Source organism: Camelus bactrianus, chromosome 6 (genome assembly GCF_048773025.1).
Source record: "Camelus bactrianus isolate YW-2024 breed Bactrian camel chromosome 6, ASM4877302v1, whole genome shotgun sequence".
Taxonomy (NCBI): Eukaryota; Metazoa; Chordata; class Mammalia; order Artiodactyla; family Camelidae; genus Camelus; species Camelus bactrianus.
In genome coordinates this window covers 27,092,141-27,110,361 of record NC_133544.1, presented here as the reverse complement: position 1 = coordinate 27,110,361, position 18,221 = coordinate 27,092,141, and the positions used below count along the sequence as shown (strand labels likewise).

At 43.9% G+C, this 18,221-nt stretch overlaps 1 protein-coding gene across 8 annotated transcripts in view; it reads left to right on the top strand.

Annotated features, from left to right (window-relative positions):
- The window catches only part of SIPA1L1 (signal induced proliferation associated 1 like 1), a 340,274-nt gene that overhangs the window by 304,385 nt on the left and 17,668 nt on the right, over positions 1 to 18,221 (top strand). For all 8 annotated transcript variants that reach the window (XM_074365310.1, XM_074365312.1, XM_074365314.1 and 5 more), the window contains 2 exons: positions 13,364 to 13,588; positions 14,374 to 14,539. In XM_074365310.1, coding sequence (XP_074221411.1) covers positions 13,364 to 13,588; positions 14,374 to 14,539 — 391 coding nt within the window. The remainder of the gene's footprint in view (positions 1 to 13,363; positions 13,589 to 14,373; positions 14,540 to 18,221) is intronic.

The window sequence follows — 18,221 nt, the reverse complement described above, 5'->3', positions numbered from 1 at the left end:
GTTTAACTCGATCAGTTTAATATTCACGTCTCCGCTTGTCTGTATTGTCCCCGATAAGATTCTCAAGTTCCCATCTTTAAAAACTTTCAGATTGGCCCGATGGGATGAAGCCTTTCCCGAGCTTCATCTGTTTACCACTACCCTGTTGCAGTAATAAAGTGATTGTGGCAGGTCTGGAAACTGCATGGCCCCAGTGGAAAGGCAAATGGGGAAGCCGTCTCTGGATTCTGGAGTACCAGGCATCCAGTTACCTTCCCACAGTCCAGAAAACAGAATGGTTCAAGTGGGTTAAGGAAGTGTTTGGAAAAGTAGACGAGAAGACCGGGCATCAGATCCCATAATGATAACACAGATGTGGGGGCGCCTGCCGCCGAGTTGTGCCACTGGCTTGCTGTCTCTGGCAAGCCCACCATCCCCTTAAGTACAGCCTGTGCGTTGACTGAGAAGAGAGTTCAGTTCCGAATAGTTCCTCTGGGGTTTTTAGGCCTCCCTTGACTCCCAGATCTTTGGTTTTCAGTTCTTCATTTTGAAAGGAGGGTGTCTTTTTTTGAAATGATATTCCATCTGGGAACGGATCTCTGGTCTAATTTGACGGCGGAAGAAAGTCAGCCATAAACATCTTGTCTAGAATGGCATCCCCACGGGGTAAAGACAAAAAGGGCCGGGCTTCTGAAGCCAAAGCACAAAACATAGGCTGTGCCATCTAACAGATCTGCCAAATCCCAGGGGATCTACAGTGCCCGTCCCCTCTTCCCGGAAAGTCAGCACCTGGGCTTGTGTTAGCTGAATGTGCCGACTGAGCCTGCCTGAAGGCCTTAAAGGAGTATCCACATTTTCTCCTTCCAACTGACCATGCAGAAGTCATTTAAATCATTGTCTGGAAATAACTCTTCTGTTGAAAATCAAAGATTCTAGAGAAGAAAGTGGCCTTTCAGGGAGGGTGGCAGGGCTTCCCACCCACTGACAGGTTGAGTCACATTTGTTCGCGACTCTGGTAAACGGGGATGCTTTGTGACTTCAGGCTGTTGATCTTGGCAGAGTGAGCTGGATAATCAGAGCTTTAGCGGACTTCCTCTTCTGGTGGAGAGGAGGACTTAGCCACCAAATGCACGTTGCTAGAGAAACTAAAATCACTGCAAATTAGAGTGTATGTGTCCTCAGAAGACAGGAACAGCAATTAATGTGGAGATCTCTTGACAGCGCATAAAAGAGCTTGTACCTGGGACTTGGTGACAAAATCTAAATTACAGTGATTAAGTTCCACTGTGTATCTCTGCCCGGGCTGTGTTCCTACTCCCTCTGTCCTCCAGTCTCCCGGCTGATGATTGTGCAGGTTTTTTCTGCCCCACCCCTCCCCTTGCCATGAGAACTGCATTAATGTAGGTCGGTAATTACATAGGGTTGTTATATTCAGATGTCATTAAGAGAAGCCATATACACTGAAAGCTCTCTACAATTAAAAAGTCTATTAATTGTTCTAAAGTATTGCTCTCTGGATATAGATGTATTTTCCATGAAGTTTGGAAACTTAGGGAGTTTTGTTTGGTTTTTGTTTGTTTTTTTTGATAATGGCTGTTTTCATTTTCAGGTCTTAAACCACTCAAAAAATGCTTTGTGGTGAGCATAGGAGAGATGAAGATAGTTCCAATTTTAATATACTCTGACCAGTTTTTTTTTTTTAAGGATCATAATTTATTTAATGAAAAGATACGAAAGCCAAGGAGACTGAGAAGCATATTCTTTTTTTGGGGGGGGGTTATGATTTCTTTTTCAACACATATTTATTGTGGTATGGCTCCTTTACAGTAAACTACACATATGTCAGGTGTACACTTTGGTGAATTTCACGGGTATATATACACCCATGAAACCACCACCACAATCAAGATAGCTAACATTTCCGTCACTCTCCAAGAGGTCTAGTTTTCAAATTCCCAATTTATCTGCCTTCTCACCCCCTTTAACCCCTGGTAACCATAAGTTTGTTCTCTATGTCTGTGAGTCTGCTTCTGTTTTGTAGATAAGTTTGTGTCTTTTTTTTTTTTTTTTTTTTTTTTTTAGATTCCACATGTAAGCGATATCATATGGCATTTTTCTTTCCTTTCTGGTGTGCTGACCAAAGACTTCCTTAGTATACAGAGCTCTAGTCCTACTGACTAGTGGCCATTGCTGACATCAGAACTAGATTTAAGACCACAGATGATAAAGCTAAAAACCCCACCTGGTGCTTGCACACGCACATCTCCTCTGTAACATCCTAACGTGACCTGTCTGACCTGTTCAGGTGTCCTACGTCTGCACCCACTCTCACTAGCCCCCCCGTACTGCCGCTGCCTCTTGCTTCCAGGAGGCCCCTTCAGAGCCCTGCTGCCTATTAGCCCCCACTTATGTGACCCATATACATTTTTACTGCCCTCCAATCCAAGAGGATTTCTCATCCCGTGTGCTCATCCGAAGTACCTTTGCATTGTACACACCACCGAGTGCAACGGATAGGTGCTCAGTCCACCGGCATTGTAGGTGCTCAGTCCAGTTTGGTGAACAAATAAGAATAACTTCTTCCTTAAAAGTTCCCACTTTTTGCCAGATGACTCAAGGCCCCTACTAATAAACCAGTTTGAAAATAGCATACATCCTCAACTCCTGACTCCTCTAGAAAACCACTACTACATGTCAAAGCCTGTTGTATAGAATTGTCAATATTTGCACAGAGGTCGAGTGCTTTTATTTATAGGCATTATCATAAGAGTGTGCATAAAGTCCTTGTGAATTTTTGGTAAAGTCACTTCTGTACGAGTTTTTTTATTCAGCCTGCAAAATATAACCAGGGGAGCCTTTATAACAACTTATATGCAAATATCAATCAATATCTGCATATATTGGTCAGGGTCTGGGATCACTAGAGGGGGTGATTAAGGACCAAAAAAGCCTGCCCGGCTGTTCGTGAAGCTCGAGTTCTTGAATGTGCTTTTCCTGGTTAGCCTCATAGGTTAGCTACCCATGCCAGAAACGCTGTATGTTTCTTGGGAGTCGGGGTAAAGAAGGACTTGTTACTTTCGGTTTACACTGAACATTAAGGAATGCCTCGGCTCCTCCGGCAGACCGGGCTCTTTCTGTATGTGTGATCTGGATGAATATTGGCGCTTGTGAGTTATAAATTTTGTTCTCTGTCCTCTTTGGCACCCGAGGTGAGAAATACGCCTGCCTTTTTTGATTAGAAACCATTCCGTTTTCATTATCCGTAATGTTTCTGTCTTAAATCTCTTCTGCCTGGAATCTTTTTAGATTACTAACAACTCATTGCCTCTCTTCTACATTTTTTCCTTAGGACGAGGCTGTTCTTTTTCTAAATTTTATGGATTAATTCTGACTTTAAAGTGAAGCCTCTAAAATTACCCAGGACTTCTCTCCAACATGTGTTTGGCGGTACGGATCACATGTTTATGAATCTCTTTTATTGGTGGTTTTCGCTTTGTGGTCCTATGCCCAGTGACCATTCAGGGTTCTATTTTATTTTGCTCTCATCCATCAGAACTCTAGGTGATCTGGCCTAAGCTGTCTTGTTCCATTTCCATTTCTTCCACCTTATGGAATTGGGTGATTATTTCACCCAGAACTTTGGGGATGTTCAACTAACCTTAATGACCGAAAAATAGAGCCACTGTGGTTGAAGTTTTAACATTGAGAGAGTGAGCTCTGTCCAGCCACAGAGGTCAGCTTGCTTGATTGCAGAGCTCACCAACAGTTTATCAGGACTTTGTTCTGTGCAGCAACTAACACATTCATCCAGTCGATAGGGAAAGCCCAAATTCTCTAAATGTCATTACCTCAGAAGACCAGCAGGAATTCTGCAAGGACAGAGTATCTATTCCTACTTCTATTTAAAACCATCCGGCTATACTACTAGGATGAGAAATTATCCAACTGCTAAAAGAAAGGAAAGAAGAATTTCTAAAAGATTCCATAATCTTTTTGAGTAATTTAAGTACTTTAGTCCTCTCCCTCTTCAAAATTTGGTCCCATATCCACCTATCTGAAATTCCTCTAGCTGCAGCTTAAATCTATAATTGAGAGCAATGGTTTTTCCGAGCTGAGTCTTTTCTAAAGACTAAGAAGATTTTTTGAAGTCTAAGATTATGAAATTTGTAGATACCAACAAGAGGAGATTTGAAAACAATTTCAAAGTATATATGGTCAGAGCCCTGCACCTCCAGGCAAGTCAAGAGGGAAGTGTAGGAAAGTAGATTTGGATCCTGAGATCCAGGTTCAAGTCTCAGTTCTACCGCTGACCAGCCAGCCATGTGGCCTTCGGCCAGTCCCGCCGTTTCAGTGAGCTTGTCCCTTATCTGTAACCTGATAATACCTAATGCCCTTACTAAGTGTGTTGAGAATTAAAAAAGGTTATCAGATGTATGGCAAATGTCCTTTTAAGACAGAAGGTTTGCTGTCACTTCCTTTGTTAAGTTCTCCATCACTTCGTGTAGTTCCCGGTTCCTTTTCCTTCAGGAAACACGTATCTCCCAAGAAACTTTGCTTCTCAAGTTTCCTGCTTTGTGTTCTTTATCCTTTCTTAGATGCCACGTCTGGCCATGACACTCTCCTTGGCTGTGCTTAATCAAATGATCACATCCATAGTTACCTTGTTCGCTCCCAGTAACTAGCTCAGCATTGCACTTACCCAGCCTGAGGTCCCTTCTGCTCTGCAGGCCGGGCCACTTATTTCCCTGTGTGCCCTTAAGTATCTCCCTGTTAGTAATGAACAGTTTTCTTTACTGCGGTCCCTTGGGCATCCCCTTTGCCAGCTTAATCACTCCCACCTCGCTGCTTTTTCCCCTAGTCCTTTAGAATTGGTGTCTTCTGAAGGCCTCCTAAATTGTAGAGCCAGTATTGGACAGAATTGGCCGGCGCTGAACCCAGTGGGAGGAGCCCTCCCTAATCATCACCCTCCACATTATCTGTCACCCAGAGGCTTATTTGTTATCTGCACAAGTAATGACAGAAACCCGATCAGCTCCCCTTCCCTTGGTATCAGGCCAGCATTCAGCCTTTGTGTAACTTTTCTCCGCCTCCTGAAAATACCCTCCGTAGTGGCCCAGCCTGTCTAGACCCATCCCTCGGTGTCAGGCCCAGCAGCAGGTGGCGCCAAGTGTCTCCTCCGCTGCTCTCAGCAGCCGGAGGAGGTGGTGGCCTCGCTGATGAAGCAGAAATTGCGGAAGTTTGCCGGGCCCTCATAGCTTCGGCACTTGGGGCTTTGACCCCTCACATTCGGGCTGCCCTGTCCTGTGGGGCTCATTCCTTTGCAAGGTCGACAAGCAGATGCAAACCCTCCTCTGCGAAGGGGCACCTGCTGTGACCAAAGCTCCTTTTGGAGGCTGGCCATCTCGCGTCCTCTCCTATAAAGCTGTACCACAGCCAGGAGCGTGAAATAACCAGGTTGCAGTGCGTTTGGCTCACAGTTTCGTTTGAGCCACAAGTTAGGATAAGAAGTTTGGACAGATTCAGACTGTCTCAGATTCTCAGATGCCCTGTTGCCTCTTCTCTTTTTCCATGAGGTTTCATGCATATGTGCGTGTGTCCTCTCTTCCTTTCAAAATTCATGTCCTGGACCAAACGAATCAGAGGTTGGTCCATTTTTTTGGAAAGGGGAAATGCCCTAAACTTCATATAAGAAATAAAGCTAGGATCTCTTCGTGAGGAATCCAGGAACATCAGCCTAAGTCCTTAGTGGTTCCAGCTTAGCCATGCTCACAGCTAAACCCGCTTTTCAGACAGACACTGCCCTTGTCACTTCCTGCGTATCCACTGCTCTTCTCTTTTTGTTTCCATATCATTGGCTCCTTACCTTCTTACTCAGCTCCTGGGGAGAGATCTAATTTGCCAGGGCTAAAACTGAATTGCAGCCCAGTGAGTTAACATGAAATCTCCAGGAAAATGAAAAATGGCTCAGCCACCCCGCTCCCTTTGAAGTGGACAACTTCATTTCAGTTGTTCTGTAATTAAAGCCACTTCAGAGATTCTTAGGGGAAATGTGTGGGTGTCGTTCTCTCCGCATGGTCCCAGGCCAGCAGGACTGGTCACCTTCAAGGACCCCCTCACACACACACCCCATAGCTGGGCCCAGGGAGGGGCTCCTAATGGAGGGAGACAACCCACTGTGGTGGAGGAAGTGTTGAGGGACTCATGCAGTGGTTTTTAAACTCTAGGGAACCTGAGAATCTTTGGGGGTTTGTTAACATACACGTTTCTGGGGTTCTTGGAGATGGGATGGAAGCCAAGGAATCATTATTTACATGAGCACTTGTAGAGGCCAAAGTCCACCAGTGATAAATGGTGGAGAGGGTGTGCAGAAAAGGGAAGCCCATGGCTGGAGAAACACTGCTGGGGTGCCTTCCCCTTCTTGATCTTGACTGTTGAAGCTGGGCTTTCATGAAGTCATCACGATATGATAATTCAGCTGGATTCAAGCGGTCCTCAGTGGGTGTGCACACTTGGGAGAGATTTTGCCAAAATACACGACCCAGGCACCACCCCAACTCTCTTAAATTGAAATCTCTGGGATTAGAACCCAAGAAAGTATACTTTTAAAGCTCCCAGGTGATCGTCATGTCCCTACCGAACCAGAGGCCATGTGTACTGAAGTGCCCACCTTACTTCATGCTGAGTTGTACACGTTAAAGTAGGAAGAACTACCAACGAATTGTGCATTTGTTTCCGATTTTACTGTTGTTCCCAAATCTAATCAGTTGTTAAGTAGGGCTGTACTTGACTATAACCATTAGTGAACAAAAGTATGCTGGCAGGTCACACCTGGGAGCTCGTGTCAGCCATCCTGTTCACAGATAAAAACCAATAATCAGGGTCTGTGGATAATTAAGCAGTTATCCTTTTAAGAATACACTTGTAAACAGAAGCATACTCTGCAGATTTCATTATTTCTTGCAATAAAAATAAAGCAATATCCAGTTTTAAAGAATATGAGTAAAATACAGTAACTTTGTGTATAACTCTCCCTTACATTTAAAATGGACACTGAGCAGGCACACGGAAAGATGCTGAGTATAACTAACTTTTAGAGAAATGCAAATCAAAACTACAATGAGGTATCACCTCATACCAGTGAGAATGGCCATTGTTAAAAAGTCCACCAGTGATAAATGGTGGAGAGGGTGTGCAGAAAAGGGAACCCTCTTACACTGGTAGGGTTTTTTCGGGGGGGGGGGGGTTGCTTTTTAATTGAAGTACCATCAGTTACAATGTGTCAATTTCTGGTGTACAGCACAATGTCTCAGTCATACATATACATACATATATTTGTTTTCATATTCTTTTTTATTAAAGGTTACTACAAGATATTGAACACAGTTCCCTGTGCTATATAGCATAAACTTTTTTAAAATCTATTTTTATATGTATAGTGGCTAACATTTATAAGTCTCAAACTCCTAAATTTATCAGTCCCCACCCTCTTTCTCTGGTAATCATAAGATTGTTTACTATGTCTGCAAGTCTGTTTCTGTTTTGTAGAGTTCATAGTGTCCTTTTTTCCCTTTTTTTTTTTTTTTAAGATTCCACATATGAGTGATATCATATGGTATTTTTCTTCTCTTTCTGGCTTACTTCACTTAGAATGACAATTTCTAGGTCCATCCATGTTGCTGCATCCTACACTGTTGGTGGGAATGTAGTTTGGTGCAGCCACTATGGAGAATAGAATTAAGCTTCCTTCAAAAGCTGAAAATAGACTTCCCATATGATCTAGCAGTTCCACTCCTGGGCATATACAGAAAGAATGAAAACTCTAATTTGAAAAGATACATGCACCCCAACGTTCATAGCAGCACTATTTACAATAGCCAAGACATGGAAGCAACCTCAAGGTCCATCAACAGATAAATGGGTAAAGAAGATGTGCTTTATATATATAGTGGATTACTGAGCCACAAAAAAAGAATGAAATATTGCCATTTCAGCAACATGGATGGGCCTAGAGATTATCATACTAAGCGAAGTAAGTCAGACAAAGATAAATATACCAGTTATATATGGAATCTAAAAAAAAAATGGTACAAATGAACTATTTATAAAGTAGAAATTAATTTACAGTAAACAAACATGGTTATCAAGGTGGGGGAGGGATAAATTAGAAGCTTGGGGTTTGCAGATATTAACTACTATATATAAAAGAGATAAACAACAAGGTCCTACTGTATAGCCCAAAGAACTATATTCAGCATCTTGTAATAACCCATAATGGAAAAGAATCTGAAAAAGAATACACATATATGTGTATGACTGAATCACTTTGCTGTATATCAGAAACTAACACAACATTGTAAATCAATTATATTTCAATTTTAAAAAAAAGCACTATAAGTCAAGTTTATTTATTTAAATAAATAAATAAATAAAATGGATGGCTAATTTATCATTTATTTGGCAGTTTATTCCATCAAATATTAAATGCCTACAATGGCCAGGGACTGTTCTAGGCAGGGAGAATATAGTGATGAACAAAACAGACAAAAATTTTAGCCCTTATGGAGCATGTCTTTAAACAAGGGGAGAGAGACATATTATGAACAAGGGAAAGAAATTAAATATACAGTGTGCTACGCAAATCCTAAGGAAAATCCCTCTGTTCAACAAATATTTTACTGGGAGTCCAGTGTATGCTGACATTGTGAGATACACAAAGATAAATCCCTGCCTTCAAAGAGTTTACAAAAACTTATTAAATGCCTTTCAGGGAAATAATGGTTGCAATTAAATTTATATGGGAAGATGAGCTCCAAAAGCTGTGTATGCTGTATGTATTACTCTCTCTCTCGGCATTTGTAAGGAGCTTTCCCTTTTATGCAGCACATACACTGCGGCTAAAAGCAGCATAGCTATTCTGTAAAACATGAAGGAATGATTTGTAAATTAACAGACTGTGCAAATGTACTTTCTTTTCTCATGGCTAATTATTTCTCTTTTGATCAAGCACTTAGTCTTTGAAAGCCCCAGGGTTTTGAATATCGATGTTACCACATCAGGATACCTGTTGCTGAGAAATGTAAGACATGGGCAATCCAATGTTCCTCCAGGGCCTGGGTCAGGGCTACGGCATCATCTGGGAACAAGTTAGAAGTGCCAGTTCTCAGGTCTTCCCCATCCCACCCAAGCTACCAACCCAGAATCTCTGGGGCGAGGCCCTGCAGTCTGTATCTTAAGATGCTCAAGCAGGAGGATGGCTCTAGTCATTCAGACACTCTCGACTCACTGGAGGACGCCAGTCAGGGCTGGTGAAGCAAGCACGTGATACCATCCAAGATGAGACATGAGTATGTTAGACCCTAACGCACAGTTTTGCACTTTGTTAGAATCTGCTTGAGACATCTCCACATCTGTGTTGTAAATGTGTACGGGGTAGGAATAGTTGGGTGAAAAAAAATCTGCAAATCAAAGATTAGATCTTGTCGCTAAGTAACTCACCAACAGCTGCAAGTCTGTCATGTTGTTTCCAAGTTTCCCAAGGGCTGCGCTGACTTCAGAAGCCTCTCTGGGTTGATGCTCCCTGTGTTAACAGTGCATTTGCTGTTAAACTGGGCCTCAGGTGCTACTGTCTGTGGGCTTGTCTGCCTTGATCTGTATGCGTCTTTCCTTCCAGCCCCTCCATCCCTGCCCCTTCCTCTTTCTTCTGGTTCACCTGTCCTCTTGTAATCTCTCTTCCGTAACAGAGACCTGCTGTCATTTTGTTCTTACTGATTTAACGTACTGAACTTATGGAAAAGTTTTGCGTCCCCTTGTCTTCATTTTAAAAGCAAACAAGTAGGCTATCTGTTATTGAAAGGTAAAAACTAAATGAGACTGCAGTCCTTTTCAGGTTACGTTGCCCTTTAAGGTTTTGTGAGAGGCCTTTCCCCTTTCTCTCTTGACAGAAAAATCTTCGGGGGAAAAATGGTTGGAGGGATTACAGTGTGGTTAGTCATTTTTCAAATTGTATTTTTTGTTAAGTTTGAACCTGGTTCCTCCTTCTTAGTTACGGAAATAAAGGAGATGGTTATATTTAATCGGAAGCATTAGGGCCCAGTTCGTGTGGAAAACCCTCGAGGTGGCCTCTGCCCTGTGTCCTTGTCCTCCCCTGACACTTTGTCGCGCACTCTTCAATCTGCTGCACAGCCTCATGGAGTGACTAAGGCCTTCCCCTTTCAGGTCATCTCTGTTTGCTTTGTTTTTGTGGCTGTGTTTTCATCCAAGTATAACATGCATCCAGAAATAGGCACAGGTCATAAGTATACGTCAGAATGGATTTTCACAAAGTGAACATCCCCGTGTCATCGCTACCCAGATCAAGAGCTGCCTCTTCACCAGCATCTAGACTCCCTCTCTCCCACATTCCTTCCCCAGTCACCCCTGTTCCTCCCCAAAGGAACAGATCCTGAATCCTGATGTCATACACCCATTTTGCCTATCTGGGGACTTTGTATAAATGGAAATCATCCCATAGATACTATTCTGTGTCTGGAGTCTTTAAGTCAGCATTATGTCATGACATTCATCCATGTGTTGCAAGCAGCATTGGTTTATCTTCATTGCTATATTATACTTACATTGTGAGAACACACCACAATTCATTTATCCGTTCTACTGCTGATGAGCATTCGGAGTATTTCCAGTTTGGAGATGTTACAGACTCTTGTACATGTTCTCTGGTACACACATGGATACACTTCTTTCCAGTATTTACCTAGGAGGAAAATTGCTATCATAGCATTTACATATATTCAACTTTAGCAGAGACCATGAGCCAGTTTGCCAAAGTGGGTGTAACAAGTTAACACTCCCACCAGCAGTGTGTGAGAGTTCGATTTGCTTCACATCCTTTCTAGCACTTGATATTGTAAGTCTTTTTAATTTTAGCCATTCTGGTGGGTGTGTCGTGGTCCCTCTTTGTGACTTTAATTAGGATCTTCCTGATAGCGGATGATGTTGAGCACCAATGTTTAATGGTGTTTAGACACCCTCTTTTATGAAATTCCTTTTTGGATCTTTGCCCATTTTTGTATAGGGTTGTCTTGATTTTTTAGGAGTTAGATTTATATTCTGGATAGGAGCCCATTGTTGTATAGGTATTTGACATATATTCTCCTTCTCTGTGTCTTTTGATGAGTAGAAGTTCTTAATTTTAATGGGGTTCAATCATTTCCTTTATGATCCAATTAAAGAAACCTCTGTCTCTATCATAAAGATGTTCTTTCATGTTACAGTCTGGAATCTTTAGATCTACATTTAAATGCACAATCCAGCTGGAATTGGTTTTTACGTCAAGTTTGAGGTGGAGTTCAAGATTCATTTTCATATGTGTGTATATACATATATAGATATCTATATATATCTGGAGCATTAGGGTTTTATTTTTTGTTGTATTTTGGTTTTTGCTTATTTTTTTTTATAACACCCTTTTTTCTTTTAGAATAGATTTTGATTTTCAGAAAAGTTGCAGTGATAGTACAGAGTTCCCACGTGCCTCTTAATGATTTTCCCCTGCCCTCATCATCTTATGTTACTATAATACATTTGCCGTAGCTAAGACCTCGATTTTGATGCGTTCGTATTAACTAAAGCCCGTACTTCATTCAGATCAGGACCATTAGTTTCTAACAAATGGAAGTGCTGTTGAAGAATACTTTGAGACCATATCTTGTTAACTAAACCTTCAGTAAAAAAGTCCATTGTAGTGACCTGTCTTTGGTGTCAGGCTAAGCTGGACATCTCAGCAGGGCTCAAGCGGTGTGCACATCGTTTCCATGAGGTCACTGGGAAGGAAGTCTGGAAGTCCTACAGGTAAAGGACCTCCAGGTTTGTAGTCAACTTAGACTCTTGTCTCTAGTTTTGAAAATTTGGCCTGAGTTTTAAAAGTATAATGAAGTAATCTCCTTGAGTCCTACAGGACTTCAGTTTCATAATTTCTAACCAGATGTGGTTAGAAATTATTTCTAATTTCTAAACACACATGATGACCAGTTTTTTTATTTTTAGTCACCATGCTTAATGTTACAACCCCAGGATTCATTTATCTTGTAACCGGGAGTTTGTACCTTTTGAACCCTCTTCAGCCATTTCACCCACCCTCCAGCCCCTACCTCTGGCAACCACCAGTCTGTTCTCTGTATCTGGAGTTTGGCTTTTTAATTTTTTGAGGAGCCTCCATACTGTTTTCAATAGTGTACATACCAATTTACATTCCTAACAACGGTGCACAAGGGCTCCTTTTTCCCACATCTTTGCTGTTAGTTATTTCTTATCTTTTGGCTAACAGCCATTCTCACAGGTGTGAGGTGATACCTCGTTGTGGTTTTGATTTGCATTTCCTTGATGATTAGTGATGTTGAGCACCTTTTCATATACCTGTTGGCCATCTGTATGTCTTCTTTGGAAAAATGTCTATTCAAATTTTCTACCTATTTTTTTCTTTGGATTGTTTGCTTTTTTTTATGACTGAGTTGTATGAGTTCTTTATATATTTTGGCTATTAACCCCTTATCAGATATGTGATTTGCAAATATTTCCCTCCTGTTCAATAGGTTGCCTTTTCATTTTGTTGATGGTTTCCTCTGCTGCACAGAAGCTTTTTGGTTTGCTGTAGTCCCACTTGTTTATTTCTCCTTTTGCTGCCTTTGCTTTTGGTGGCAAATCCAAGAAATCACTGCCAGGACCAGTGTCAAGGGGCTTACCACCTGTGTTTTCTTCTAGGTCTTACATTCAAGTCTTTAATCCATTACAAGCTAACTTTTATGTATAGTGTAAGATAGCAGTCAGTTGCATTCTGATAAACAGCTGTTTAAGAAAGTCAAAGTTAGCGCCAGATGTAAAGAGGAAGGAGACCTCAAGGCTCCCCTTTGGCCTTGGACATGAGTGTGTGGACAGCTCTGTGCCTCATCCGGTCTTCCCTTCCCTCTTTAGCTCGGGCCTGACCATGACCCTTAGTTCTGAGGATGGGAAGACAGACAGCCATTGAGATTGCTAGACCTTTTATTGCCGACTTTCTCCCATCACTTGCCTCTTCTAGACTTCACCGCAGCCAACTTCAGTGGTGTTCACGTATTGCAAAGTGTCCCTGACCATATGAATTATTTTTACTTTTCAACTTAAAAGTGCAGAATAAGCCCCAGTCACCATCTTTCACTTTGACAGCAGACATTGAAATTTAAATGAGAAAGAAAGCAAGGCCAGCCGGCCCCATTACTATTTTATAAAATATTCATTGTTCTTTAACCTGGTCATAACTCCGTCCCAGCCGGTGCTTTTACGGCTGACAGACTGCCCCGGGGTGCACACATGCCATGCATCGCTGTGTCTCTGTCCCGCTTCCTCCCTGCAGTACCATGAGCTCCCGACACTCTGCCAGCCCGGTTGTCTTCAGCAGCGCCAGAAGTTCACCCAAAGAAGAACTTCATCCTGCCGCGCCTCCCTTCTCCTCCTCCTCTTCCTCCTCCTCCGGTCCTAGGACTTTCTACCCTCGCCAGGGCGCTACTAGCAAGTACCTGATTGGATGGAAGAAGCCCGAAGGAACCATTAACTCCGTGGGGTTTATGGACACAAGAAAGTAAGAATTCTTTGGCTTCTCCTGCTCGCTTCTTTGCTTATAACAGGACAGAGAACAGAACGGGTTGGGGCAGTTTCCTACAAGAGAGGATGCCGGGCTAGGGGCGGTGGGGAGAGAGGGCTTGGTTTAGTAGGGAGATGTTAATTTTTTTCCCTTAAGTGAATCTTGTCTTAAATTATTTCTCTGCCGCATTCCTTAAGTAAGATGTATTGCAGAACATTCGGATTTGAGAATCTTAAGTCTCCTAGGAAAGAGTGTGTCTGAAGAACAAGCTTCAGATTCATCGCCCCTCGGGTACTAAGACCACACTTGTCCTTTTCATGCAGTCTATCACAGCCTTCCCACGTAACCCTAACTAGGCCAGGAGGCACCAGAGGGACTGTCAGAAAGTGAGCGACCACCTCCAAACACAAAGAACTTTTGACAAAGTCGTACAGCAAAAAAAAAAAAAAATATTCAGTCAATGACTTCATTTTTGTTTGTACAAAGATTGCATTTGGGATTCATACCCTGTGGTCTTTTATTAATGAGTCTGTTGCTAATTTTGACTTACAGAGTTAATAGCTTCCTGTGAAAGGAGCGATTTATTCAGCAGGCTTTTTATTTTGTATTTCAAATTGGTTCTGTTTGTCTGACAAGCATTTATCCGAGCAGGTTCTCATGTAATTGAATAGAAGCAATTCTCCTTTAATCGTTCTCCATTGACTTCCTTCCTTCAGAGCCCATCATGCCCTTGAGTCACCCTTGTCCACTTAACTTCTCCGCTCTCTTCCCCTTCTTTCCAGACGTCATCAGAGTGATGGCAATGAAATAGCCCACACCAGGCTGCGGGCCTCAACCAGGGACCTCCGTGCGTCCCCCAAGCCAACCTCCAAGTCCACCATTGAGGAGGAGCTCAAGAAACTCATCGACCTTGAAAGCCCAACTCCTGAATCGCAGAAGAACTTTAAGGTACAGGGCAGAGCTTGGGGTAAAGTGCAGTTAGAGGCCGGCCGGGCAGTTACAGCCTCCAGGAGGTGGTGGTTTGGGCTCTTCTTCATCAGAGCCCACTTCCCGCCGTCACCCCAGCCGTCTCAATAATTAGTTCCTAGTGTTTTCCAAATACTCTGTCCCTGGAGCCGTTGCTCTCAAGTCTGGGTTTAGATAACCTGCCCCCACCCCAGGGCTTTTTCCTTCCAGGGCGTCCTCCTCACAGTGCACAAGCTGTACTCTTTCTTGAACAGTATTACTCAAATGACATCGCTTCTCAGAACTCTGCAGAGATACCCATGGCTCCTGTGTCAGACAAAGTTTTCTGAAAGAGCTTTAGTACCTTCTGTCCACAGGGGCCTCCTCCTCACACAGGCAGCCCCCAGTGTGCTTCCTGCCCTGGGGGGTCCCCAGGACCCTGCCCTCTGGCCTGGCCTCTGCCCCTGGCCAGGCACACCTACCAGCTCATGCTCTTCAACGCAGCGCACTCAGGCTGCACATTTACCTTCGAAACTTTCCAGACTCTCTTCACTTCATAAAGCCTCCTCTCCACTTCACTCTCAGAATTCCAGACTCCAAATGCCTTCTCTAGAACCCAGCCTTCCTCCCCATCAAATCCCAAGCATTTGCTCAGAGTTTGTGGGTGTGTCAGTGGCCAGACCTTTGCATGACCACGTGGAAGGGTTTGTTTCTGCTCATCTCAGCTTGGAGGACCCTTGAAGGCTACGGAAGGCTCTCTGATTTCTTGGCTGCTAATGTCTGCTGTCTCGCACTCCCAGATACAGAGCTGGTGCTGGTTGAGCTGGGCCCAAAGGTATTTCACTCTATGCAGAAGGCATTTTTGTCTGCAGTGTACTGGGGGTGAGGTGGGTGCCCAGAGAAGCGAGCCCACCACCGCCCCAGAAGTTCACGGATGCAAACTTTACCATTTTCAGTCCTCTAGGTTCTTAGTTACATGATTTATAGTCTGTTTGAAGTGACTAGAAGGCTTAATTTAAGAAGACCTTTGAGAATTGATTGAAAACGGAAGCTGACATGTTTCCTTAACCACTCACCATCCTCAGACCGTGATCAGAGTGCAAGAGACGTGCCCAGCTGGATGAGCTGGGTGGTCTTGTCTTATCCAGGCTTTCTGGTCACCCTTCTAGTGTGTGTGCATGTATGTGCCTCTGTGTGTGTGTGCGCACGTGCGTGCGTGTGCGTCTTCCTCCAGATAGGTCAGATATACCTCTTAAACTTACAAATCAACATTTATAGAGATGAAACGTACTCCAGAGACCATGCTGGAGTTTTGCTGAGAAATCGATTGATTTATTAACATAAACATGAACACCGTAAATCATTTTAAAGCCTTGCCATTCTTGATTTCTGTGATTTCTGTTTTATAACCCAGCACTTAACAGCTCTGACTCATCACCCCGGGTCCAAATGGTTCCCTTAGCAACCTCGCAAAAGATAGTACTTGAAACTTCTTTCTCTATCCATCAAAAACCCAAAGAGGTGTATTAAAATTTTTAACTACCAGTTTCAAAATAAAAATTATTTCAGATTTTTCCTTTGAGGCCAGAGGAAAATAAAACTTGCCCTGGAAAGGAATCTTTCCTCCACCTCTGAGTTGAACACTTTGGAAAGGGGCAAGCTCAGAGCTTTCATTCTTTTGATTTACTCATGCAGTGGAAGTAATTGAAAGCAAATGTCTGTCTTGCTCTTATTCTAGGTCTTGGCTTTTATTTCCAAAATGAATGACTTTAACATTCCTATTTAAAACAGGAGTGCACATTCTTTCTGTTGTGATTATATTACTGTGCAGACCTCTGCAGAGAAAGTGCTTCTGCCGGCTGAACTATTACGGTGAAAAGGCTGGAGCCGGGAGCTGGAAATATGCTCTGTGTTTTCTCTTGTTTCATCCTTTCTGGGCAGTTTCAGATGAGTTCAGCTAAGTAGCTCTGTGTGTCTTCAGAGACTCACCCTGTGAGTAACTGTGTCGTGTCAGTAGGGCCAGCGTGCCGCTGAGACATCTTCCAGGCCTGCCTGGTTCCAGGCTCCGAGCCGCTGCATCAGGCGTCAGGGTACAAGGAGTGGCCAGCTTTGGGCTGTGATAGCCAGCTTTGGGCTGTGATAGCTGGAACCCGCTGAGGCCACAGGGGCTTTCTCAGATAGCAAGTGCTCCCTGCGAGCCACCATGGATATCCAGTGGCGGGGTTATTCCCGGGCTCGCCTGCCAGCAGCGTGCGATGCCTGCTGCACAACGGGGCAGCGCTCCTCCGCCGGGCGGGCTGGAGCTGGGCCGGGGGGGGGGGGGGCGGTGGCTGCCAGGCCCCACGCAGCTGCCGCCGAGTTCGGACCTCAAGGAAAACGGCAGAGCCATAACAGTCTAAGAAAGCTCACTGGCAGGCAAAGATGGATAACCGTATTTTCCCTGAGGGCTGCGTGAGTGAACAGTCTGGCAAGTGAATAGATGGTAGTGCAAACTGAGAGTCCTGCTCTCTGGCCAACACTCTCAGATACAGACCAAAGAAAAGGCTTCGTGCGGCTCCAGTGTTTAGGAAGAAGGGATACTTGCTGAATGCATGTGCGGGTGACCTGTGTCACTGAGAGCCAGGAGGACTGAGAGGAGCAAGAGGAGAGCAGGAGGCTGACCCGACGCAAGATGCCCCGTCTGAAGGCCTTGCTCCTCGCCTTTGAAATAGAGGCCCGGGCTCGATCAGTGGTTCCCAAACAATTTTAAAGCTCAGGAATCCTTTTTTCCTAATAGATTTATACATGGAAGCTCATTATGTAGAACTGAGAAAGCAGAGTTGCTCTGTGGGAGGCATGGGGTGTCATGGGCTCTTGGGTCCCCCCAAACATCTCGTCTCCCCAGGCAGTGATGCTGGGAGAAACCCTTAGAGCTCCTTGGAGCACATTTTGAAAACCCCCTTCCTAATGCTTTCTAAAACCCCTTCCGAGTCTGCCATCCACCCCATTGTGTTTCTCTCCCTGGGGCTGGCAGCCCGGGGCAGTGCCACTCAGCAGTCTCGCTATGACCTGCAAGGAAGGCAGAGGGCGCCCTAGGGAACTGGGCACGTATGCACACCTTTGAGACAGGAATTGAAGAGGGTTGTGGTCAGGGGCCTTCCCAGGGCTTGGACCAGACCAGGTCCTGGTATTTCTCAATGGGTAGAGAGCATCTGGGCAGATGTGCTTCCTTCCTTCTCCCCTGCCTCCCTTTAGGGGAGGATATTATGCCTTTTAGTAAATCACATTACTCAAAGGATCTCTTCAAGGTAGCTGTTTACTGCCTTGAAGTATATTATTTCCCAAAGAGGCCAAACCAGAACTGGTGGGAAATCTCCCTCCTGTAAAACCATCAGGGTGGGCATAGTCACTGGAAAAGGAAAACCCTCTGCTGAACCCAGAGGTGCGAGAAAAGACTGAGAGCAGGTTTTGAATAGAGAGATCTGACATCTGGCCTCGTAGGCAGGAGCCTTATGTGATAGTCCTAGAACCTTGAAGGTGGAGAGAGATGATTTGGCTTTTATTTTTTTTTTTAAGTACCATTAACAAGTCATTTAACTTCTCTAATGCCCACTCTTCTCTGTGAAGTGAGAAGGGAAATTTCCATACCGAGTCCCCTCCACTTAAGGACTCACAGAGCATTTATCACAGCGGCTTAGTTTTCAAG